The following is a 25,910-nucleotide window of genomic DNA, read 5'->3' on the forward strand; positions in this document are numbered from 1 at the left end:
ATTTCATTGCATTGAAATTGTAAAGCCATGGCAACGCTGTCACTGGTCAGCAACAAATAAGCACACACACACACACAGCACCACACACAGGAAACACAAACCCTGTGACGCTTTCATTTCAAACCGATTAAAGATTTATGGAAAGATAAGGGCAGATATTTACTTCTTACTTCCGCAGGATACTTTTGATGAAAGGCTCGTATCTCCAGGTTGTCATCAGCTGAAATGGAAATAAGAGCGTAGTGATGAGTCAGTTCCTCAGCAGGTAATAAATGAGATACAGTCACTCCGGCCTCAGCCAATCAGATTTGCCGCAGTAATAAATCAGCCCTGTGGCTTTACTGCCGTGTTCTGAGAAGGATTTTTTTTATCAGAAAATCCAACAAGTGTGTATCACTGAGCTTCTTACAGTCAACATAGAAGGTCTTTGTTTTCCCACCGTCTTTAAACTACACGTCTGCACATTCCCTAATGGATTACGGTTCTGCGCTCAGTGGGTCCTGATTTCTGAGGCACTCATGATTACTGAGCTAGTGTACTCAATTGGATGAGGTCCCATGGTTTCGGTTTGGAATGTGGAATGTAGGACATGATGACGTCTTCATGGGACAATAAAGTTCATGTGTTCACCTCAGGGCCTCCTTTATGTGCATCTGATTCATATGACACTGATGCAGACATTTCCTCGGAAAACACCAGGCTTGTGCGTGTGTGTGTGCGTCACAGTGGTGAGTCACAGGGTTTCCACTAACATGACATTTGTTGATTTCACAGATGTGGTCACCACGACGACAAGGCCTCACATCTACTTCTGCCGCTCACCCAACATGGAGGACTTCACCTGCTGGTGGCACCCACTAGCCAATGTGACGGACAGAGAGGAAGTCACCTACATCCTGACGTATTCCAAAGAGTACGTATGAACTCTGAGGTTTGTCTGAAAGACCCTAGAACCTCAATTAGAACCTTCTATCAGCTATAAGGGTCCACCTGAACCTGCTCAAGAGTCATTTCAATGTGCTGAAATAAGCCCAGAATCTACAACCAGACTACAGGAAACTCTCAATGACCTCTGCAACACCCATTTGAACCACTAGAACTTCCTCAGACAATCTCCTCGGTGACCATTAGAACCTCCCCAAGCACCGATAGAACTTCTTAAGAACTTCCTCATCTGATCTGATCTGATTCAAATCTGATTTTTCTGTTTGCAGTAAGGGGCCCAAACATGTATGCCCAGACTACGTGACCGCCGGCCCCAACAGCTGCCACTTCGACAGCAGCCATACCTCCATATGGAAGATCTACTGTATGAACGTGACCGCCGTCACCGCCCGCGGGAACTACATGTCCCAGGAGCATTGCTTGGACGTGGCAGACATCGGTAAGAAACAAGCAGACGACTGAAGCAGACGTCATGAAGTGTTAGTTTGCGTTACAATTCTGATCAAATAGTTGAGGGTTGACAGTTCTCATATTCGCAAATGGAGCTGCTTCCTCCCATGAGATGATTTATGGCAGCGTCTTTTTTACGTTCCATAGTGCAGACAGAAGCTCCTGTGAATCTGACCTACGAGCTGAGGGATGCTGGCGGGCACGAAATGGGTCACAACACTCTGCTTTCCTGGATGTACCCGGTGCCCTCTGACCTGCAGTACGGCTGGATCACACTGGTCTACGAGCTGCAGTACAGACGAGTCGCTGAGCCGGACAACTGGAAGGTAGGGGCGCTGTGAGAAGATGAAGCCCCAGCGGTTCCAAGTCAACACTGGAGCAGTCATTGCTGTTGTGTGCAGGTGAAACAACCTCTGCGGGAGTCTCACGTGGAGCTGCTCGGTTTGCCCGTCGGCGACTACGTGATCCGCGTCCGCTGTCGATCGCACAACTACGGCCTGTGGAGCGAGTGGAGCTCCACGCTGCTCATGAGCGTCCCTGCCACGCCGACTGCAGGTACGTCACGTTGGGGGGGACTGGACTGTACCAAATGTTTTTGGCAACCTGATGGAATCTTCTGGAACTCTAACACAGATCACAGATTGTTGCATTAAGAGAGTAACTGTGCTGTGATTGGTCCATCCAGGTAAACTCCTGGTCCTGATCCTGGTGACCGGCATTGGGGTTGTGACTCTGCTCACGATTGTGTTTCGGATCATGTCGCAGAGCAAGAGGTAAGACACGCACGCACACACACTCACACACACACACACACACACACACACACACACACACACATTCATTGTTACGCTGAATGATGTGTATGTGCAAGTATGTGCAAGTTATGTGTTATCTGTAACCTTGTGGCCTTGTTTTCCTCCCACACACACTCTCTCATACTACGCTCACTGTACGATGCATTTGGTCATTTGGTTTGGATTCAGCGTTCCCACATAGCGACGGGCTCAAAACAACTGATCAGCAGCCTGGTGTGATTAATCCCAAAGAATGTCAGACAACTTGAGGATCACGCATACTGTGGACATGCACAGATTTGACAGCTTAAATGTGGCATTTTCATTTCCAGTGAATTTAGTTTTCATTGCACCCTCAGAGTAAAACACTACTTCCTGCCGCCCATTCCCAAGCCGCGGATAATTGGCATCGACCTGCTGCTTCTCAAGGTAACACACAAACACACACACACACACACACACACACTTCATCCCTCCTTACGATGCCACCTCCATCTTTTTCCTGGTTTCTCCTTCCCATTCCTCTGGCCCTGACCTTAAACCTCATCCCTGCCTCTCTTCTTCCTCTCTCTCCTTTCTCTCCGCAGAAGGGAAACATAGATGACATTAACCGTCACTTTAGCAGTTTCCATAGTTACAGCCCTCCTAAGTACACAGAGGAGGTTTGGAACCAGGTCAGTGCTGACGATGTGTGTCTCAACCCGCCAAAGGACGACTCGATGGACCCTACAGACCGCCCAATGGTCCTGCGCAACCCCCCACCGGCAGCCACCAATCACGCTCACTCGACCCATGATGTGGCGTCATACGTGCAAAGCCTCCCACCTTACTGCGCGTTTCCCACGGAAGCCTCGGCCACGTGTCAAGACGCTCCTCTGGCGTCTGCGCTGCCAATTATTGTCTCTCTACCCGGAACAGACTACAGTATGATGGGACATCCCGTCTTACCCGTCCAACCACCAGAATCCGTGTCTGCCGCCCGCCCCCCGCAGGATTTCTACACCTGCGTCCAGCTAATGAATGAAAGTGGCGAGGTGCATCTGGTGCCGTGCTTGCCCCCGCCACCAGCATATTCCCCGTCTCACCTGATGGTGCCGTCAGAGATTGGCAAAAGGGAGGAGATGGAAGAAGAAGTTGGCGGGTCCAAGAAGAACGTCGTACTGAAAGAGGGCAGAGAAGAAGAAGAGCGAAGTGAGGACGCTGTACCACTACTTCCTGTGGACAACAAATGCTGAACACACACACGCGTGACCATTCAAACACAACATACAAAGACAGAGAAAGCTGCTGTATGAAATATTTTTCCGCATTCCGCCAACTGAGAAACTGAAGACGTCGTCTTGCTTTGCTCCACCGGCCCCCTAGAGGTCATACACAGTAGGACCACTCAGAGTATATTTATCTGTCGAGTGAAAATTGAGCACAGATCACAAAAACAGAATGCCAAAAATAAGTGCTCAGAAATGTGATGGTTCAATAAGGGTTGAAGTAGGAAGTCATCGAATCCCTGAGATGTCATTTGACTCTGCAGGAAATAATCCATGAGAATATGGAACGAAAACTTCATTCTATAAACACTATACAATGATATATATATAAAACAGTGTACAGTAGTATCTATTATCCCTCTTCAGTATTCAGATTTCTAGGTTTGGTCCTTGTTTTTTCTCCAGCAAAGCTTGAGAAAAGAAGAGGACCTGGACCTGCGGAGCCATTTTTGCTTGAACAGCCACAGGCTCCAGTGTGTGTGTGTGTGTCTGAGAAATGACACTCCACTCCTGCAGATTGAGCGCAAGGCACTCCTGCTGGTTTTGGAAAAGCTGTTAATGTGAAAGTACATACAGTGTTTGCCAAAAATGTCCCACTGGTTGGAAACATACTCTTCTTCATTCCTCTTTTAACTTCAGCAACAACAAACAAACTCTCCGTCCAGAAGAAGCAGTCCAAAGGCATGAGTGTGAGTGTGAGTGTGACTTCTGTTGAATTTTGTTGCCACATGAAGGCAGCGTTTGTTCCAAGAAATGAATAGAAAATTGTCAAAAATGTCTGCGTCAGTGTGTGGAAGCAACATAGACCAAGACACACATACGTATATATAAATATCAATATAAATACAAATATAATACTACCTGCTGTAGTCTAGCACTGTGACATTTTTAAGATTAATATTTTTTTCAGAATTTATTTTTTCCCGCCTTTTAACGCATTTTCAGGAGATTCCGAAATAAACCAAAAAGAACCAGGCACCCCTCAGGAAGATAAACTGTGAATTTAAACTCCCATTCCCTCTCCTCACGTCCGCGCTGCGTCAGGAGGTTTGTTACACTCGTAGCTGGAGTCATTCCAGTCATACATGTCAAAATATTTAATGACCGATGATTTGATGTGTATTTGTGGAATGATTTGGGTGAAAAACAGCGATAATGTGATGTAGCATAAATATTTGGATGTGTTTATTCTGTCAGTGATCTCCAGGTAGCGCTGTAATTTGACTGTTGTGTGTCGACCTCAGCCACAGTATGTTTCTGCTGTACCATGTGACAAGCGTGTGTCCATAAACAAAAAAAAATCACAGATGGCTGCAAAGCTAAATTGAGGAAGCTAACTTGCCGAGGTTGTTCCTTTCCTCCTCTTCCTTGCCTTTTCTTTGAAGAACATAAGCAGACATTCCATCATGGTGTCACTGTGTCTCTTGTGGACGTTGTAGTTGTCAGTCAGTCGTTGTGCTGTTATAGATTGATGAAGCTGTGTGTGCCTTTTCTATTCCCACAAATTATTGTTTTTAGAGAGCCTAAGCCCCACCTCTTTCTCTGACCCGCCCACGTTTCGGGTTTTCGGGTTTCGGGTAATCCAACTGTTTGTCATGATGGTGACCCTGAACATGATGATAGGTTAGCTAGGAGAAGGGGCAGGGCTTCAGCTCTTTAGCGAAGGATGAACACGTGCCACTCAAATGTATGGAAATATTTCCTTTTTGGGCGAAACGATTGATGAGGTCGTTCGTGACAAATCCATTACGTTTGATCTCCTTTTCACCGTTTACTGTGAAAGAACCGCCAGAGAAACCAGGAAAGATTCATTTTGCCTTAATTATATCGGTTGTTTTGTTATTTAAGCATCTCAAAATCTTTTTACTTTCAGTAGTAAACGTGAAAAGGAAAGAAACATATGTGCAGGTTTTTATCACTTCTAATGTGAACAGTTCAGAATAAGAAGGAGAATTCATTCAACTTCCATGAAGTTGTTAATATAACTATCCAAAATGTAATTTCCTTCCTCATTCATGGCTGCGGTGAGGATGTCATAGCACTTGGACAGAATGTTAAGTTTCCCCAGTGGACAAAACAGACCAGAAACACAACATTTGAACAGAAATATGTTTCAAATGATTTGGCATTACAAACAAAAGAACTATTAGTGTTAGTATGATTACATTTACATTGTTTGCAGGAGAAGTGATTAAACTTTACATTCTAAACACAAGCATGTTAATACTACATCTATTCAGTTAGCTTGCTAACATTACCATCACGTGCAGACAACAGCTGAGCTAACAGTTAGCATGTTAACATTCTGTTGCAGACACACGTTAGGTTCTTTTTTCCTCACAAAGGGGTTGCAGATTGCTAAATTTGATATGAACCAAGAGTTTGAGATTAACTATAATAAATAATCTCTGACATGAAACTCTGTTTCTTGTGTTTATGTTTTGTCCTTTTAGCCGCCAACCGAAAGATAAAGTACAGAAAAAAAGTTTATTGGTTTTCTGCTTGATGCACTTTTTCAATATCATGAATAAAGTCTGTTCCATTGTAGAATTGTAGACTGTTGTTTCTTACACACACAGACCACAGGTAAAGATGCTGTATAATTGGATGTTGTGTTGGATCATATTTGTACATCCAAATCTTTTTTCTCATTTTTCTTTGCTTTTGTATTCTTTCTTTTTTTTTCTTCAAAAAGAGGTGAAGAAAATAAACGAAAGAATACAAAAGCAAGAAAAAGAGTTGAAGAAAAAGAACAATGGAAAAGGAAAAGGAGAAAAAAGAGGTTAAGATAAAGAAAGTCAGAACAAGAAAAAACAACTAGACTAGCCGGACTGAGCTAAGCCTGATTAATGCCTTAGTCAGACTGTTGCATGCAGTGACATGATCATATCTTGGGCTGAGTAATGGTGTTTGTCAGACTCTGCCATGCATGTAAATCAGGCTCTGGCTCACTGTCGCGTTCCAACACATAAACTACAAACACAAATTGGAGGTGGAATATACACATTCAAACATCACGCAGACTCATTTGGCCATCTGACACACACAATGAGGGCAGAGTTGCATATGAATTTGAGGACATCTTTGCAGACGGTCAACAGCCTGGATCAGGTCTAAGCTGTGTGGAGCCGTGACATCACGGCGGTGTCGGGTGTCAGGGTGTTCAGAAAGGCCTGTGTGGGTGGGGGGGTGAGGGTGGGTGTCACTGTAGCTGAGGGGTCTCTCTAAGTTTAGGTCCTGGTCTCAGTCCTGCTGATACCGACGTGGGCGAAGTGCTACAGAAAGACAGGAGACCATCACCGTTCTCATCATCTTCATCAGCGCTGTCTGTGGGGAAGGTGAAAGAACTTTGTGTGTTGTGTGTGTGTGTGTGTATGTGTGTGTTAAGTTAGTTAATGTGACATTGTGTTAAAAGCTCATTTCAGATCAGTGTGTTAGTATAAGTGTGTGTTTCCATCAGGCCGCAGCTCTCAGTCCTGACAGCTGCTCAGGATAAATATAGACACACACACACAGACACACGCGCGCGCACACACACACGTTTGTGAAATGTGTTTTTTAAGCTGAATGTGAATTGACAACAGAGCAACAGATTATTTTATCATGACATTAGAATTGTTTGAGAATATGAAGAAAGTGTTTGTTTCTATGTGTGTTAGTTTTTTTCTTTCTACCTTTCTTTCTTTCTTTTATTTCATTAATTGGTTTTGTCTTCCGTCATTCTGTCACATATTTGTAGAAGGAGAGAAGGAGGCAAGAACAAAAGTAAGTGGGACAAGGATTAAAGAAAGAAAGAAAGAAAGAAAGAAAGAAAGAAAGAAAGAAGAATAGATAGATAGATAGATAGATAGATAGATAGATAGATAGATAGATAGATAGATAGATAGATAGATAGATAGATAGATAGAAAGAAAGAAAGAAAGAAAAGAAACGGGAAATGTCAAAGGAAATTCTTTCCATGTCAGACAGAACGATCTGTTGTCTGGACAGGGATACAGGAATCACAGTTGCCATGGCGTCGGCCAACGAGAGCCCAGAGCTCAGGAATACGAAAGTTCCTGATGGAGACGAGGAGGAAGAGGAGGGGGAGAGGAACGTCAGTAGTGTCCAGTCTCATTACCTCCGATCTCCTTCTCCCAGCAAGTGAGTGGAACAACATAATGAGGCCAAATCTAACTTTGAATTTTCATGGAATGGGTCATTCATCTCATTCATCTCATTTATCTCTCTCTCTCTCTCTCTCTCTCTCTCTCTCTCTCTCTCTCTCTCTCTCTCTCTCTCTCTCTCTCTCTCTCTCTCTCTCTCTCTCTCTCTCTCTCTCTCTCCAGTTTGTCCATGCTGTCCGAGTCCAGGTTCTCCATGATCTCTGGATCTGATGCTGCCAGTATCTTCATGGAGCCGATCCACCTGTCGTCGGCCATCGCTGCTAAGCAGATCATTAACGAGGGTCAGGGATTTTTTTTACTTTCCTCCTTCTTTAACTGTTCTGTAACACATTCTGAAGCCTTTTACTTCGGGTACTTTGGTACAACTTTAAACCTGATCTACTTTAACTCAGTAGAGAGTTACATCTGAGTACCTATGCTGGTGATAAAGCCGCAGACATCATATCAGGTCCGTGTCCGTGGACATATTTCTACAGGACTCATCTGAATGCAGCTTTTGTATTGCTAATAATGATGTGAGTCCATATTCAGCAAGTATAATCAGGTCAAATATTGTACCATTACTGCACGTCCATCTTTCAGTCCTCTGGTTCATCAAATGCCTGACGCGCTCAGAGTCAAACTGATTGAGGGAATTTGCTGTGAGTCATATCACTTGTTAAACAGATGAATCTTCAGCTCCTCTGTGACGCCGCGTTAAGCGTGAAGATGTTTGATCTCATTTTACACTAATGAGCTCCTTTTGATGCAAAGCTGATGGCATTCACATCAAGGTGTGTGCGTGCGTGCGTGCGTGCGTGCGTGCGTGCGTGCGTGCGTGCGTGCGTGCGTGCGTGCGTGTGCGTGCATGTACCACATGAAGGAAGAAGTCAGTAATACTAAGCAAAAGTACTACAAGGGGAGAATAATAATTTACAAATAAAACCATATTGGAACTGATTTTTAGAAATACATTTTCAGAGTATTTCAGAGTAAAATTATTCAACTGAGAAGAAATCACTTTTGAGCCACATGCCTTCCACCATGAATATTGTGCCAGTTCAAAGAGAATTGTACTGAATCATTTGGACCACTGGTAATAAAGCATTTGCAGAAGTGAGAAGTACTTCCTGGGACTTCTCTGGGAATCATCAGTACCGTCACTCCTCATGTCAGCATTTTAAAACTCGTTCTCATTCTCAGAGCTGCCTCCTCGTGGTGTTCGGAGCGAGTCCATCCCACAGTCCATGCTGGAAAGTGCGGAACAGCTGATGGTGGAAGACCTCTACAACAGGGTCAAGGACATGATAGACGACCGCAGCCCCTACAACACTCCGTGTGTGCTAGACATCCAGAGGGCCATGGTCCAGGACCGCCTGGAGGCTCCACTCAACCCCGTGGATGAGGTGTGGCCCAACATCTTCATCGCCGAGAAGTGAGTGCATCCCTCAGGCAAGATGTATGGTGGCCCAGAGGGGCTCCAAGATACATTTTTGGTCAAATCAGCACTACAGAAATAGAAAGACGGTGTGTGTCTGTACCTCAGTTCATAGTGAAACGTCTCTGTCAGATCTGTAGCTGTGAATAAAGCTCGTCTGAAGAGAATGGGCATCACACACATCCTGAACACCGCTCATGGCACAGGGGTTTACACTGGAGAGTCCTTCTACGCTAGCATGAACATCCCGTACATGGGCATCGAGGTGGACGACTTCCCAGATGCCGACATCGCCACACACTTTAGATCCACTGCTGAATTCCTGGATGATGCTCTACTAACACACAAAGGTCAGAAGTCAAATCTCTTCTTGGGATGAGTCAGTTTTGTGTCTGTTCACTACTGATAGTTAAACGTTTCCATCAATAAAAAAACAGATCAGTATGACCCATTAACTGTGCTGTGTACCTGCAGGTAAGGTGCTTGTGATTTCCATGATGGGTGTGAGTCGCTCTGCAATCCTGGTGGCGTCCTACCTGATGATCTTCCAGCACATGACCATCATGGAGGCCCTGACTGCCATGAGAAAAAAACGAGCAATCAACCCCAATGAAGGCTTCTTGAAGCAGCTACGAGAGCTCAACGAGAACCTGTTGGAGGAGCGAGACGACGATGACGAAACACTGAGCCAGTGCTCCGTTATCGATGCGCGCACACGTGCTTGCATCTTCGGTGAGTGCATCAATGACGAAGATGATAACGAGGCGGATGAAGCAGAAGAGCGGAGCATGATTGGGGTGAAAGCGCAATCCATCATGATGGAGGAGGAGGAGGATGCCGCCAGTGTTATGAGCAGTGTCGCCTCCTCTGCAGCCACTGCAGCACTCAAGAGCGGATTGATCGGAGCACAAAATGGGCTCCACAGTCAGGGGACGGCCGGCACAGAAAAAGAACTTGACCTACCTTCACAAGAGGGTGGGGAAGAGGGGGAGGACGAAGATGGTTTGGATAGCATGATCCATGAGTGGCAGAGGAGGAATGAGAAATACCAGAACGATGATTGGTGGGAGGCGCAGCTGAACAGTGATGAAGAAGACGGGGACTTACTTCCTAGAAAGATAAGAAATGGTGGAGATGCCGATGTAGAGAGCGTCACCAGCGAGGATGTACGGGCTGTGAAAGAGCGGTTGAAGCGTCGGAACAGGCAGCCGCCCTCAGATGCAATGTCCACCTCCAGCTGCATGAGTTACTCTGATCTTTGGAAACAGCGCCTGAGGGAGATCGAGGAACAGGCGGCCGCACGCTACCGCAAGAAGGAGGACGATGAAGCCAGCGAGAGTACCAACGCAGAAGGAGAAGGAGCAAAAAAGAAGTTTGATGAGGAAGTAGAGAGCATTTTCTCAGACACCACTTCCATGTATAACTTCTGCCAGAAGAACAAGGAGAAAATGACACCTTTGGAGCGTTGGCGTGTCAAGCGGATCCAATTCGGCTGGAACAAGAAAGATCGGGAGGATGGAGACAAAAGTTCTGTCGGAAACGGAAGTGGCGGAGATGGTGAAGAAGCCAAGACACCATCCTTCCAAGATGTCAACCTCACGGCGTATCAGTCGTGGAAGCTGAGGCAGCAGAAACGTTACGGTGAGGAGAACCCCGATGAGATTCTGGAGATGAGTCGCGGGGAGGATTCTGCAACTGTCAAAAGGAGGCAGAGACGTGAGGAGATTCTGGAGCGATCCAGGAAAAATTTAGAAGACAGTCAGTCGTTGTGTGGATGGGAGACAGAGAGCTGCATCAGCGGAGGTACAATACCTCTTTCTGCATTCTGGGCCGGCGCTGGGGTGACGAGCACACCAAGCATTGCCAACGATGACAACATGTCCATGATCAGCGGACGGTCGTCCAATATATCATCTGTTTCGCAGGCTCGGAATAACAGATCATCACATTCTGCGTTTCCACCTAATCCTGTTGCCCCTGTTCCTCCCATTCTCCCAGTTCCTACTGTCCAGGGCCCCGGAGGTGAACCCATGGTCAACTTAGCAAGCATCCAAAACTGGATCGCCAACGTAGTCTCTGAAACAATCAAGCAGAAGCAGGGCGAGATGAGCTTACCACCTCCTTCACGTGCAGGATCGGAGATTAGCTTTGGAGCTGCTCCGAGTGTGATTTCAGCCCGAGGCGTGGAAGACGACAAACGCTCCACTATGAGCGCCGCTTCTTATTCCAGCGCGCTTTCGCAGGGTCGTGGCAGGACGGGGTCCATTCTCTCAGGTGGTGGGTTGACCAGCCTGTCAGGATCTTCACTAGGATCTAAGAGAAACAAGATCACCACCACTAGTGTTCCCCTTTACAGCCTCTTCCAGGACCAGGTGAACCTGAACAAACTGGACATGATCGACAAGGAAATCAAGTGTGAGATGAGGGATAAGATGGCTGTCTACGAAAAGAAGAAGATCCTGGAGGACAACAAGCGCAGCACGCTTTTCAAGAAAAAGAAAACAAAGGATGATGAAGATGAGGAGGAACAGGAAAAGAAGAAGTTAGAGGAGGAGTTTCTCGAAGAAAACAAGAGAAAAGCAGAGAAACCAAAAAGGACTTATGGTCTTTCTGGGCGGCTGAACCTTAACACAGCTCTGGAGAAAGACAAGAACATGAACATCGACGACTGGCTGAAGAGCGTCCGGCCTCCGACAAAGAAATCGCCTTCTTCTTTCAATCTTGATGGAGCAGAAGAATCAGAGGATCCCTATGACGACATCGACGCCTCTGCATCAGAATTTGACTTTGACTCAAGCCGGAGAGCCTCCTATGCCGCTGATGGAGAAGACGAGGAGGAATATGGTGTCACGTCCAGGTACAGGTCAAGATTACGCGAGGATCTGTCTCATCATGACAATGGTCCCACACGTCCTCACAGATTAACATTAGACTCAGAATTTAACTGTAATGGATTTGCGCAGTCACACAGCTACAGCCGGGCAGGGAGGTCGTACGACGACGAGGGCACAGAGAGCAAGAGGACGTTCACTCATCGCTCACAGCACGAGAGCAGCAACACAGAGGGGAGCAGGAGGAGGCGGGAGGAGGCCGATGAGGAGGACGACGACGTTGCTGCCTTCATCGCTCAAACCAGGCAGAGAGTCCGCGCTCGGGCATATGCAGAGGCAGAGGACGACGAGGTGCTCGTGGCTTGGAGGGCGCAACAGGAAGCGAAGGCACAGAGCAGAAGTGAACTGTAGAAAGAAACACGGATTCTTACTCACGAGCCATTGAGTCAAAACAAGATCTGGTTCTTTATTATCTCGACAACACAAACATTCAGATGCCAAACATCCTGCGGGACACATGATATGAATCCTGCACTATCCAAAAACATTGTTATTTATAGCTCAGTCTCGTGTGAAGCTGCAGTTCAAATACATATCAACAAGGAAAACAAGCACCTTTGACTGTCCAGCAACTGCAATAATACAGTTTATACTTAACTTAACTTAACAAAAAAGTCATGTTTAAACACAATTACTACATATTTTCACGATGTGCAAATTCATGATAAATCCAATCCCCCTTTGTACTCTGACATGATTTTATGATTGAATAAATCTTATGATGAATCACGTCTCAATCTTACTAACTGTGGGAAAAAACAAGAAACATGAAGAGTTTTTATGTGTGAATCTGGGAAAAGAAGTCATTCGAAAATAATATTACCCAATGTGAGTCACGTCATCAAATATGTAAATAATACCTACAAATAATATCTGTATATATTTTCCTGTAAACAACTTTGTGCAGCTCTACAGCGAAATATAAAGTGAATATACTATAATCACATCACTGATATAACCGCTCCTCCTTTATTCTGTATGTCACAGCGCCAGCTGGTGGACAACCTTACACACAGCAATGCAATCAAATCAATGTGTGGGAAGTTTGTGAATAATTATAGCAATAATAATCTATAAAAGTATAAAAGTAAATAAAAGCAACTCTAGTAGGAAAATTCTAGAAAATTATCATGTATTTAAACAACTACAGAAATAGTAAAAATTAATTAAAGAATTATGTGACATTCTTATGTGTGTCCTTCATAGTCATTTTGTTAACAAATATAGGTTAAGTGTGTGTGTACCAGTTCTGAGCAATACGCTGCTGTGTGACTGATGACGTAATGGTGTCACGTGCAGAGGTGATGGTGAAGCTTTACAGGAATGTTGATCTCCATGTTGTTTACGCAAAGCTTCACTCTGGGACACAACAGAAGACGTGTTTCCTGCTTCTTGTTTCATTTTAACTCGAAGACAGTCCAGAGTCTATATTCTCAATAATATTCTCTCAAATTGCAAGAAATATTCCCTCTCAGAGTCAATCGCAACTTCCAGAGAAAGAAATATACGAAAGGTATTACTCTAACTAAAGTGAAGGAAATGTACTTGCATCAGTAAAAAAAGAGATTAAAGTATTAAAATGTGCTCACATGGGGCTGAAACGTGGCCTCTGCTGCGACGTGTGATGGATTTCTGCCAATCAGGATCAACCAAATCCTTACTTGATCCTTTTCTTTGAGCCAGAGCTCCCAAAGTTTCATTTCCTCACGTCTGTCCGCTCTCTCTCTTTTGGTGGGGTAATGTCACGCTGGTGGACGGGGGTAGACATGCTGGACAGTCTGGACCTGGAGGAGAACTCCATCGTGTCCCGGGTGATCCAGGCCGTTGGACTGTTTGGAGACATTTTGTCTTTAGAGGACGCTATGGAGCCCATGGATGTCAGAAGAGATGAGGAGACGGATAGACGTCCTGTGGAGGAGGAAGGAAAAGCTCATAAAAACGATGAGGTGGAGACGCAGGATGAGGAAGGCGTCGCAGTAAAACAGGAAGAAGAAGAGAAGGAAGGAGAATGCAGGGATGAAGAAACAGAGAAAGAAAAGCAAGAGGAGGTAAAAAGTGATGACATGGAAGAGGACAAAGACAATAGAGATGAGGGGAGGACAGAACCAGAAACAAACAGGAAGCTGGAGGACGAAGGCGAGAAGAACGAAAGAGACGAGGAGGTGGTAGAGTTGGAGGGAGGAAAGTCAGAGGAAAAGAATACAGAAAAGGAGGAAGAAAGAATAGAGGAGGAAGAGGGGGGTGGGGGAGGGGCGAACACAGAAACACAGAAGGAAGAACAGGTAGAGAGAGAGGAAGGGTGTGAGGTTAAGGGTGAGACAAAAGGGGAGGAAGATGTAAGATCTGAGGAAGAGGCAAAGATGGAGAGGCGTGAGGAAGAAGAGGAGAGGGGAGGAAGAGAGGGGGAGAGGGAGAAGGAGTCAAAAGAGACAGAAGAAAAGGGAGTAGGAGGGAATGCGATGAAGACACTGGGAGAGGAAGATGATACAGACAAGACAAGAGGATGTGACGGTGGGGAGAGAGGGATGGAGCCAGGGGAAGAGGAAGATGAAGGTGAAAGAACAGAGGGGGAGGAAGAAAAGAGGGAGACAGAAGAAGGACGGACAAGAAAAGATGAAAAGGGAGAGAAAGTGACAGTTTGGGTGAGAGAGGAGGAAAAGGGCGAAGATCAAGAGGAGGAAGAGGAGAGAGACGACCAGCATATCCAGTCAGGCTCCCCAAAGTCTCAACGGTCTTCCTCTGTCCCTCACTACCCAGAATCCCCTGAAACATCGGTTCAAGAAGACATTGAAATCGATCAGGTTGACCCCAGAGCAGAAGGTCAGAGCACCTTAACTGAGGACGAGGACGAGGACGAGGACGAGGACGAGGACGAGGACGGGGACGGGGAAGGGGAAGGGGAAGGGGAAGGGGAAGGGGAAGGGGAAGGGGAAGAGGAAGAGGTCTGTCGAGCGCTTTGTCCTCCAACGGAGACGAGTCCTCACTCCAACCTGAACAGCCCCACGGAATCATGTGCAGGACAAACTCAGGACTTAGACACGCCTCCGATGACATCACTTCCTGCTCCAAGGCTTCAAGGTTACTCCGAAACAGCTGGACTAACAGAAACAGACCAGGAGCAGGAAGCTGCAACTCAGAGAGGTAAGAAACGTTTGTGTGGATGACAAACTAAACTATTCTCTACTTGCTTCAATTTCGGATTTTGGATTTTTCTCTTTTTTATATTCTACAAAAACATTTTAAGAAACAAGAGAAAAAAATCGAGAAAAGCTTCTGGTGTGACGTCATAGTTAACCTGTTTCTTCCGGCTCCAGGTTTCTCCTCACCCGACGGGAACGTGACCTGGATCGACGCCTCCGTTCAGACGCTGGATAAGGGCGACCCCACCTACGCCTCCTCCCCCGGGGGCTGCGGGGGTGTGGAGGGGGAGGAGGGAGAGGTGGGGCCCGCTACCACAGACGAGAAGAAGAAGAAGAAGAAGAAAAAGAGAAGCTGTGAATCGTTTAGGTACAAGAGTCTGTCGTACCGGAGGATCCGCAGAGGAAACACCCAGCAGAAAGTAGATGGGTTCGAATCCATGATGAACTTCTGAATGCATTTGGTTCGAGTCACTGAGACCTCCTTGTTTGGGGGGCGAGGCGGGGCGGGGTGGGGGTTCGCCATCCAGAAACCTTCGAAAAATCATTAAAATCGACAAGAATATGATGAAGTAACACATGTAGACACTGTGGATGAGTTTAACAAAAGTTATAACTCAAAGCACAATAATTGCAGACATCGGCGTGTGGTTGAATAACAAAGTGAAGCTTACTGATTGAAACGCATTAAAGGAGCTTAGTGTGACTTTGTTTATGTGATTTTGTTGTCATTTCAGAGCCGCACAGGTAGATTTATTTTAAAATGTTTTAATGTTTTATTCGTATTCTTCATAAAGGCAATTACAACAATGAACACGTGAGATATAAAAAATATGGCAAAGACAATAAAGTCAGTAACAAATGAAGATAAAGCACCGCGGAGATTACACACAACAACACTGATGGAAACACTTTGATTTAGTCACTTCTCTGTTTTGTTTTTCACAATAAAACTAAGCGCAGGATGTTTCGTCCTTTTTCAGAAACATAAAGTACATTAAGTTTGGTCAATGTTCATCATCTGTGACCTCCTCAGACTCCTCCTCGGATTCGTCCTCCTCCTCATCCTCCTCATCCTCGTCCTCTTCCTCGTCGTCCTCCTCTCTCCTGGTCTGGACGAGGGGTCTCTGCGGGTCCAGGTCCTCTTCCTCCTCCAGGCCCTGGATGCTCTGGTAGGCCAGCGTGTAGACCTCCAGCGCCTTGGCGTGGAACGACATCTCCACCAGCGTGAAGTCGCTGAAGATGCTCTTGATGTCCCGCACCTTCAGCTTCTCGAACTCGTCGATGGTCTCCTCCAGCTTCCTGGTGGTCCGCGTGGCGTCCATGGTGGCCCTGTGGAGCTCCGTCTCTGCTTTGGAGATGGTCTGCCGGTCTGAGGGGTTCCTCATTCGGGTCTTCTCCAACTGAGCCCTCTGTTTAGCCTCTCGGACTCTGGCGATCTGGGTCGTCTTCAGGTCGTCCCTCTGCCGCTTCACTAAGGCCCTGTAGCTCTTTAGGGGCTCCAGGACTTTGGCGTCCAGTCTTTCCACCTCAGCGTGGCGGTAATCCTGAATCTTGGACAGGTGGTCTGTGAACTGCTTCATGCTGTCCCTCAGGTTGGGGGTCTCTGTGTCTGCGTACAGGCCCAGCTCTCGGACCAGCATGTCCCCCTTATCCCGCAGTCTGGCGGTCTTACGCACGTAAGCAGCGAACAGTTGGCACATCTCTCCAAAATGTTTCTCCACGTTGGTGATCTTCTCCTGGATCCTCAGAGTCTGGCTGTCTCGGGTTCTGGCGTCCGGGGTGAGATTCATCGCGGCGGATAATCGCGCGAACTTGGGCTGTTTACGGGTTAAGGTTCGCTCTTTGCTTCGCCTATGCTAAAGCTGCTAGCACGCCATTTTGCCGTTTCCATGGAGTCCCACAATGGTGACGTAAACCCGGAAGAGCATCGCTCTCCGAGCCAAAGGCGATTTCGGAAATTGTGATCTTTCTTTCTAATTCGGGGCTTTCGGGTTTTGTTATAGGTAATTGTATTGGTCAATAGCATGTTAAGATGCAATTCTTTATCTTAAAGTGGACAAAATACATGACGTTAAAAACTTCATTTGCCTCACTTCCGGGTTGGTTCATGGTCATTTTGCGATCTTTATTTTTATTTTCGTTATAACATTCTGCAGAAACGTAAAGAGCTGAAACTCAAAGAACGCAGCATCCAATGTAGCATTTCTTAGTGTATAGCGCGTTCATACGCTACAAAGAGAACATTAAAGCCCTCCACCTATCTTACGGGTTGTGACAGAAGAACTACAATCGTGTATATTTCCGTCTAGTTTTGAGGAAACTTTCTTATCGCAATGTAACGTTTAACTTATTCCAGAACAAGGAGTTTATTAACACATTCATCACGTTATACACCCAGACGCACATATATTAAATGAAAATGAAATAAAATACTGCAGTATACTCCAGTCTTGTAAAACAATATAAGACTGGAGTTACTTCGTTTTTCAGGTATATTCAACATAATAATGGCATTTTTTCATCTGTGTACATTTAATGGATTTTGTGTAACACTTAAAATCCTGCATGAAACCCTGACAACATGATTTTCATGAATTTATGAGGTCTGTGAGCTCACAAGGACCACATGTAGCAGAATCCTTCGCGCCTATCAGTGACGTAAGAGCATGACCGGCGTGTGATTGTTTTTCAAATCGTAGGCTTGTATCGGGCACGTCGTGGATATTCATGATGCGCGACCATAAATGCCACTTCCTGATTGGCTGAGCAGAGACGTCGGCGCGTGCTTGATACCCGAATATTACCAATGAACTGAACTCAACCAGAACATTTGACTAACTACAGTTACTACTAAATTACTGACCATAACTAGGTTCTTACAACAACAACCAAACATAGATGTGTCAGGTAATTTCCATTTTGTTTAATTAGAAAACACAAAGTCAATTGTACAGTAACCGTCTGACACACAGTGTTGCCAACAACAGTGTCAGACTCTAAAGCTACTTTAATAAACGACAGTGACGTCATTGAAGTAGCAAAGTACAACGTTTATGTCATCCAAACTAACAAAGGTACAACTATGATGTCATACTTAAACGTTACTGAATGTACTTATCTTTGGTTCTCTTAGTGGTCGAAAGTTGACAGAAACATTTTTCATTTTTTTATTTTTTTGTAATTTTCCTTTAATGAGGAATGACCAAGTACAATAAATTCATTTATTTTCATTCCTCTTTTTTCTCTAAATCTCTTTATTCTCTTAAATCTATTAATCTAGTCTGGTCTAACTATATTATACCAGCTACACTATATTATACTGTAATCCCACTTCAGCACGCCGATTCTGGTTTCAGCCAATCACTGCTCACGTTTAGCTCACAATGATGAATATTCATGAGCCAGGCGTGCGCTTGGAAGATGTCTCCTCTCAGCCAATCAGGACGTGCGAATCTTGGTCGAGCCTCAAGAATATTCACGAGCTGCCCGTAGCCTACCTACTACTTAAAAAATTAGCGACCGGCGTATCAGCGTTAGCGGTGCGCGCTTAACAACAAAAGAGCATTTGTGAAACAGTCACTGAGTGTTTGGCGGCTACGGAGAACGTTACGGCTGCGTCACAGGTGAGTTAAACCGCGCGGTGACGTCTGCAGTGAAGTTTTGAATTAAAAAGTAGAATTTGTTCATATAAGGCCGCGTCACTTTTGAAGGGTGAAGTTGAACAGCTAGCAACATGGCTCCGTCTATTTACCGCAGAACAACAACAAAGCCTATAACGTCATGTCGGCTGTAGAGTGTGTGTCAGGTTATTTACCACAATGTAGCGTTGGGTTAAAGCGTGTGTGCGCCTAGAGTTAACCGGTGAGAGCGCTTAGCTGTGTGTGTAAACATGCTGTGGTCGGGCGAACCCTCCCTCCTCTCCAGGCAGTAGTCTACAACGATGACACCGCCGCCGCCGCTGTCTGTCGGAGGAAGAGGAAGAGGAAGGAGATGATGATGATGACATGCAGCTAGCTGGCTGCCTCACGGACGGACACAAGCCGACCTGTGTACGCTGCGCTGCCCGCCAGTGTCGCCTCGAAACGCGGAGGATCCGTGAGGAAGAGGGGCGAAGATGCCGCGGAGGAAACAATCCAACCCCCAGCCGGTGAAATGTGAGTTTCAAGTCGTTTTAAATCTGCATCTGATCACTTATTAAGCCACAAATCTGATTCAAACTTTTAAGGAAGTGTTTCAATTCTCCTCCGCAGCCTTGTTAGATGTGTGTGTGTGTGTGTGTGTGTGTGTGTGTGTGTGTGTGTGTGTGTGTGTGTGTGTGTGTGTGTGTGTGTGTGTGTGTGTGTGTGTGTGTGTTTGTGAACGTGACATATTTACTGAGCAGGCATCCTTGTTCAATGTTGTCGAACCAGTTTAACGTATTTACTGAGCGAACTAGTTCTGTTCTTCACCGTGTAGGGGAGAGGAAGACAAAGATAATACTGGAGACATGTTGTTCTTTCTGTGTGTGTCTGTGTGTGCATGTATGTGTGCGTGTTATCTCATCCTGAATGTTTTGGCTCCACTTCCTCTCTTCCTCCTCTCTGCTTCCTGTCTCCACTTCCTCTTCTGAGACGGCCTACCTGACCTCCCTCCCTCCTCTCCTTCCCGTCGCCCCTCTCTCCTTCCCGTCTTTCTTCCTCTCTTTCTGTGCTTCCTGTCTTTTGTTCTTCCAAAATCGGAAACGTCCAACTTGATTAGTTTGAAATGAATGTGTTGATTCTGTGTTTGGACTCAGCTCTGTGGCTTCCATCCATCTACAGAGAATATATATGTCATGTAGTTGTATCATAGACTTATTGTGTGTGTGTGTGTGTGTGTGTGTGTGTGTGTGTGTGTGTGTGTGTGCAGTGGACCTGGAGGATGTGGCCGTGGTGTCTGAGCCAAGCTGCCTGGTTTTGGAGAGCGACTTCCTGCTGAGTGGAGAGCTCGAGTTTGGAGACTCTGAGATCATGGGGCTGGACAGAGACAGTGGTCAGTGACACACACACACACACACACACACACACACACACACACACACAGACAGACCTGTACGTTGTCATCAGGCTGTCTCTCTGTTGTGTAGGTATGAGCGTCTTCTCCCTGAGCGTTGACGACGACCCTGCAGCGCCCACAGACTCCGCCTTCCCAGCATTCCTCTCCTGTAAAGGCTGTGGCCAGCTGCTTGGAGACACGCCTCTGGGGGCGGGGCTAGATCTAGGTAACAATAATATGGAGTTATTATTCATCGTAATCGTTGCCTTTCATTATCTACAGTACAGTACAGTACAGTCTAAAGTATGGAGTATAAATTAAAGATTTCATTGTTTTGATGTTGAAGGGGCGGGGCTGGACCTGGGGGCGGAGCTTTACTGCCTGACATGCGAGGAAGGCCTCCAGCACGCGGCGACGTTTGACCTTTTGCAGGAAGACGAGTCCAACGTGACGGACGAACCCGTCGGCTCGGACAGGAAGAGGCGCGGCGTCGCTAAGGCAGACGAACCCGGCGACGTCCCTGCCAAGCTGTACGCCTGCTCGCTGTGCGACTTCTCCTCACGCTACTCCAACCACCTGAAGCGACACATGCGTATCCACGACGGCCAGAAGCCGTACCGCTGCCCCGCCTGCCCGTACGCCTCAGCGCAGCTGGTCAACCTGCAGCGGCACGCCCGCACACACACCGGAGAGAAGCCCTACAACTGCCACCAGTGCAGCTACGCCTGCAGTTCCCTGGGCAACCTGCGGAGGCACCAGCGCATGCACACACAGGAGCGACCACAGCGGCGAGAGAAGGAGAAGAGACGAGCCCGGAGGAAAAAAACAGCAGAGAGCGAAGAAGGTGCACACACACACACACACACACACACACACACACACACACACACACACACGCACACACACACACACACACCTCCTTCTCTCACCAATTCTATTTTTAAAGGAAATGAGCTCATCAAACTGTCTGTGATGGAGAAGGTGGAGTTTATGAGGAAGTAAAAAGTGGATCGTTGGTTTATAATCCGTCTGAGCAGAAACTGCCGATGATTTAAAGCAACAGCAGAGAATTTGTTCTTTAATTTTAGCGCATAAAAGAGGAAGTGATGAATGGAAACTGAAAGAGCTGAAAAAGAAGAAGAGGAGTTCTCTGCTTGACTGCTCACTGACCTGAACGTCTCTCTGGATTCACATCTCTTCATGTTGCTCCTCACAGACTCACTATTCTTCAGTTGAACTGTAATAGAAAGTCAAAGTCAAGTCGTGACTCGTGGTCCGTTTGTCTGTTTTGTGTGGATGTCCGTCCCCGGTGCAGTCGTGTCCGACCTGACCCTGCGCCTGTCCCAGGACTCGGGTTACCTCCAGACACTGGGCGGCCTGGCCTCGCCGTCCGGCCCGCTGCCCGTGCTGCTCTTCCCCCTGTGCTGCCAGCTGTGCGGCCTCACGCTGGAGGAAGCAGACCTGGAGGCGGACAAGACCGAGGGGGACGAGGGCGACTCTGAGGGAGGACAGGTAAAGACACTGAGGGAGGACAGGTAAAGACTCTGAGGGAGGACAGGTAAAGACTCTGAGGGAGGACAGGTAAAGACACAGACTCTGAGGGAGGACAGGTAAAGACTCTGAGGGAGGACAGTTAAAGACACAGACTCTGAGGGAGGACAGGTAAAGACTCTGAGGGAGGACAGGTAAAGACTGAGGGAGGACAGGTAAAGACTCTGAGGGAGGACAGGTAAAGACACAGACTCTGAGGGAGGACACGTAAAGACTCTGAGGGAGGATAGGTAAAGACACAGACTCTGAGGGAGGACAGGTAAAGACTCTGAGGGAGGACAGGTAAAGACACTGAGGGAGGAGACGGGTAAAGACACTGAGGGAGGAGACAGGTAAAGACACCGAGGGAGGACAGGTAAAGACTCTGAGGGAGGACAGGTAAAGACACTGAGGGAGGAGACAGGTAAAGAAACTGAGGGAGGAGACAGGTAACGACACTGAGGGAGGAGACAGGTAAAGACACTGAGGGAGGACAGGTAAAGACTCTGAGGGAGGACAGGTAAAGACTCTGAGGGAGGACAGGTAAAGACACAGACTCTGAGGGAGGACAGGTAAAGACACTGAGGGAGGACAGGTAAAGACTCTGAGGGAGGACAGGTAAAGACTCTGAGGGAGGACAGGTAAAGACTCTGAGGGAGGACAGGTAAAGACACAGACTCTGAGGGAGGACAGGTAAAGACTCTGAGGGAGGACAGGTAAAGACTCTGAGGGAGGGCAGGTATAGACTCTGAGGGAGGACAGGTAAAGACACTGAGGGAGGAGACAGGTAAAGACACTGAGGGAGGACAGGTAAAGACTCTGAGGGAGGACAGGTAAAGACACAGACTCTGAGGGAGGACAGGTAAAGACTCTGAGGGAGGACAGGTAAAGACTCTGAGGGAGGACAGGTAAAGACTCTGAGGGAGGACAGGTAAAGACACTGAGGGAGGAGACGGGTAAAGACACCGAGGGAGGACAGGTAAAGACTCTGAGGGAGGACAGGTAAAGACACTGAGGGAGGAGACAGGTAAAGAAACTGAGGGAGGAGACAGGTAACGACACTGAGGGAGGAGACAGGTAAAGACACTGAGGGAGGACAGGTAAAGACTGAGGGAGGACAGGTAAAGACTCTGAGGGAGGACAGGTAAAGACACAGACTCTGAGGGAGGACAAGTAAAGACACTGAGGGAGGACAGGTAAAGACTCTGAGGGAGAACAGGTAAAGACTCTGAGGGAGGACAGGTAAAGACTCTGAGGGAGGACAGGTAAAGACACAGACTCTGAGGGAGGACAGGTAAAGACTCTGAGGGAGGACAGGTAAAGACACTGAGGGAGGAGACAGGTAAAGACACTGAGGGAGGAGACAGGTAAAGACACTGAGGGAGGAGACAGGTAAAGACTCTGAGGGAGGACAGGTAAAGACACAGACTCTGAGGGAGGACAGGTAAAGACTCTGAGGGAGGACAGGTAAAGACTCTGAGGGAGGACAGGTAAAGACTCTGAGGGAGGACAGGTAAAGACACTGAGGGAGGACAGGTAAAGACTCTGAGGGAGGACAGGTAAGACACAGACTCTGAGGGAGGACAGGTAAAGACTCTGAGGGAGGACAGGTAAAGACTCTGAGGGAGGACAGGTAAAGACTCTGAGGGAGGACAGGTAAAGACACTGAGGGAGGAGACGGGTAAAGACACCGAGGGAGGACAGGTAAAGACTCTGAGGGAGGACAGGTAAAGACACTGAGGGAGGAGACAGGTAAAGAAACTGAGGGAGGAGACAGGTAACGACACTGAGGGAGGAGACAGGTAAAGACACTGAGGGAGGACAGGTAAAGACTGAGGGAGGACAGGTAAAGACTCTGAGGGAGGACAGGTAAAGACACAGACTCTGAGGGAGGACAGGTAAAGACACTGAGGGAGGACAGGTAAAGACTCTGAGGGAGAACAGGTAAAGACTCTGAGGGAGGACAGGTAAAGACTCTGAGGGAGGACAGGTAAAGACACAGACTCTGAGGGAGGACAGGTAAAGACTCTGAGGGAGGACAGGTAAAGACACTGAGGGAGGAGACAGGTAAAGACACTGAGGGAGGAGACAGGTAAAGACACTGAGGGAGGAGACAGGTAAAGACTCTGAGGGAGGACAGGTAAAGACACAGACTCTGAGGGAGGACAGGTAAAGACTCTGAGGGAGGACAGGTAAAGACTCTGAGGGAGGACAGGTAAAGACTCTGAGGGAGGACAGGTAAAGACACTGAGGGAGGACAGGTAAAGACTCTGAGGGAGGACAGGTAAGACACAGACTCTGAGGGAGGACAGGTAAAGACACTGAGGGAGGACAGGTAAAGACACTGAGGGAGGACAGGGAAAGACACTGAGGGAGGAGCGAGTAAAGACACTGAGGGAGGAGACAGGTAAAGACACTGAGGGAGGACAGGTAAAGACACTGAAGGAGGAGACGGGTAAAGACACTGAGGGAGGACAGGTAAAGACACTGAGGGAGGACAGGTAAAGACACTGAGGGAGGACAGGTAAAGACTCTGAGGGAGGAGACAGGTAAAGACACTGAGGGAGGACAGGTAAAGACACTGAGGGAGGAGACAGGTAAAGACACTGAGGGAGGAGACAGGTAAAGACACTGAGGGAGGACAGGTAAAGGTTACAGTCAAACGGAACAATATTAAAACATTTCTCCTCCTTCGTTTGTGTTGCTGTTTGGACATGGTGGTAACCGGTTGCTATGGGGACACGGGAAACCTGCATACATCTTTGCCTACTTTAGTTGTTTCAGTGTAAATAAAGATGATTGATTTCTGATGCGCTGTGTTTGATCTAACTTGTTTTGATGTTCAGGTGTGTCGGCGTTGCACACTGGAGCTCCTGGCCAAAGATCCGTCCCGGCCCCCCTGCAGTCCGGAGGGATCCCAGGGGTCCCGGAGAGCCCGGCGGGGCACCAAGCTTTACCGCTGCCCTCACTGCCCCTTCCTGTCCCACTACCCCAACCACCTGGCACGCCACGCCCACACCCACTCCGGGGAGAAGCCGCACCGCTGCCAGCACTGCACCTACACCTCGGCGCACCTGGACAACCTGAAGCGCCACATGCGGGTGCACACGGGCGAGAAGCCGTACCAGTGCCCCTCCTGCAACTACGCCTGCGGCAACCTGGCCAACCTGCGGCGCCATGAGCGCATCCACTCGGGAGCCAAGCCTTTTCACTGCGGCGTCTGCGGCTACTCGTGCAATCAGAGCATGAACCTGAAGCGGCACATGCTGCGGCACACGGGCGAGAAGCCGTATGCCTGCGCTGAGTGCAGCTACACCACCGGCCACTGGGACAACTACAAACGCCACCAGAGGAAACACGGGCACAACACAGACAGCTGGGACAAACACGCGGCCAACGGCGACCTGAGCATGAGCTGGGACAAAGACACTCAGGACGGCATGAGTCAGGGACAGGACGCCATGTGTGAGTGAGAGAGTGAGGGGTAGAGAGAGACTCAGTTAGTGAGTGAGAGACTGTGTGTGTGTGTGTGTGTGTGTGTGTGTGTGTGTGTGTGTGTGTGTGTGTGTGTGTGTGTGTGTGTGTGTGTGTGTGTGTGTGTGTGTGTGTGTGTGTGTGTGTGTGTGTGTGTGTGTGTGTGTGTGTGTGTGTGTGTGTGTGTGTGTGTGTTAAATCCACTGGTGAACCTGCAGCCTTCAGGTTGGATAAACTCAGGTGCCTTCATGAGACTGAACGACTGTAATACTGCACTGATTTTATACAAGGGCATTAAACCACCAGCGCGTGTGTGTGTGTGTGTGTGCCCAGATGACGCCAATCCGATGAACTGAAATATTTTTTTGACAGATGTATATTTTGTAAGTGTGTGTGTTCTCTTGTGAATACTTCCTATCAGGCTGTCATCGTCTCATCTGGTGGTTGATTGAACTCGAGTTTCCACAAGAATGAAAAATGGTTTTGAGTTTTGAGTGAAAATAAAAAAAGTACAAACTAGTTTCTCTGCTTGTGAAACGTTGTCTTGTTGTTTTTCCAATGTAAATATTTAATAATAATTGTAAAAAAAAATTGGAATAAACAAACACACATGAAGCTCAATCACATCACAACCAAGCTGATGATCACAGGAAACCAGGGACAGGAAGCACCTGCCACACACACACACACAGACAGATAGCCACACACACACACAGCAAAGAGTTCAAGACAGAACCATGTTAAACTCCCTAACACCTCCATGCATCCGTACATGCATGGATTGGATTGTGCTCGTACAATTATCTAGTGACAAGTCTTCAA

At 47.3% G+C, this 25,910-nt stretch overlaps 5 protein-coding genes across 5 annotated transcripts; 4 read left to right on the plus strand and 1 right to left on the minus strand.

The window, feature by feature from the left end:
* The first annotated feature begins 752 nt into the window (after positions 1-752).
* Positions 753-5,962, plus strand: crfa4 (cytokine receptor family, class I receptor 4). The gene is made up of 7 exons (XM_076165842.1): positions 753-917; positions 1,219-1,384; positions 1,543-1,721; positions 1,797-1,950; positions 2,081-2,168; positions 2,549-2,618; positions 2,777-5,962. The coding sequence occupies exons 1-7, from the start codon at positions 753-755 to the stop codon at positions 3,422-3,424; spliced, it is 1,470 nt and encodes a 489-aa protein (XP_076021957.1). The 3' UTR covers positions 3,425-5,962.
* Positions 5,963-7,469: 1,507 nt separating this feature from the next.
* styxl2 (serine/threonine/tyrosine interacting like 2) lies at positions 7,470-12,282 on the plus strand. The gene is made up of 6 exons (XM_076165843.1): positions 7,470-7,600; positions 7,786-7,904; positions 8,806-9,037; positions 9,173-9,390; positions 9,515-11,941; positions 11,978-12,282. The coding sequence occupies exons 1-6, from the start codon at positions 7,470-7,472 to the stop codon at positions 12,280-12,282; spliced, it is 3,432 nt and encodes a 1,143-aa protein (XP_076021958.1).
* Positions 12,283-13,237: 955 nt separating this feature from the next.
* On the plus strand, positions 13,238-15,756 carry LOC143012624 (uncharacterized). Its single transcript, XM_076165849.1, has 2 exons — positions 13,238-15,072; positions 15,246-15,756. The coding sequence occupies exons 1-2, from the start codon at positions 13,671-13,673 to the stop codon at positions 15,521-15,523; spliced, it is 1,680 nt and encodes a 559-aa protein (XP_076021964.1). The 5' UTR covers positions 13,238-13,670; the 3' UTR covers positions 15,524-15,756.
* Positions 15,757-15,867: 111 nt separating this feature from the next.
* cibar1 (CBY1 interacting BAR domain containing 1) lies at positions 15,868-17,154 on the minus strand. Its single transcript, XM_076165851.1, has one exon. It carries the CDS (start codon positions 16,859-16,861, stop codon positions 16,076-16,078), a length of 786 nt encoding a protein of 261 aa, XP_076021966.1. The 5' UTR covers positions 16,862-17,154; the 3' UTR covers positions 15,868-16,075.
* A 1,142-nt stretch (positions 17,155-18,296) lies between these two features.
* LOC143012625 (zinc finger protein 513-like) lies at positions 18,297-25,251 on the plus strand. Its single transcript, XM_076165850.1, has 7 exons — positions 18,297-18,694; positions 18,996-19,225; positions 19,959-20,081; positions 20,176-20,310; positions 20,431-20,928; positions 21,400-21,596; positions 24,461-25,251. The coding sequence occupies exons 2-7, from the start codon at positions 19,186-19,188 to the stop codon at positions 25,085-25,087; spliced, it is 1,620 nt and encodes a 539-aa protein (XP_076021965.1). The 5' UTR covers positions 18,297-18,694; positions 18,996-19,185; the 3' UTR covers positions 25,088-25,251.
* The last annotated feature ends 659 nt before the right edge of the window (positions 25,252-25,910 follow it).

The sequence above is a fragment of the Genypterus blacodes genome, unplaced genomic scaffold, assembly GCF_046128005.1.
Source record: "Genypterus blacodes isolate CSIRO-AG114 ecotype Tasmania unplaced genomic scaffold, CSIRO-AGI_Gbla_v1 ptg000152l_1, whole genome shotgun sequence".
NCBI classification, from domain to species: Eukaryota; Metazoa; Chordata; class Actinopteri; order Ophidiiformes; family Ophidiidae; genus Genypterus; species Genypterus blacodes.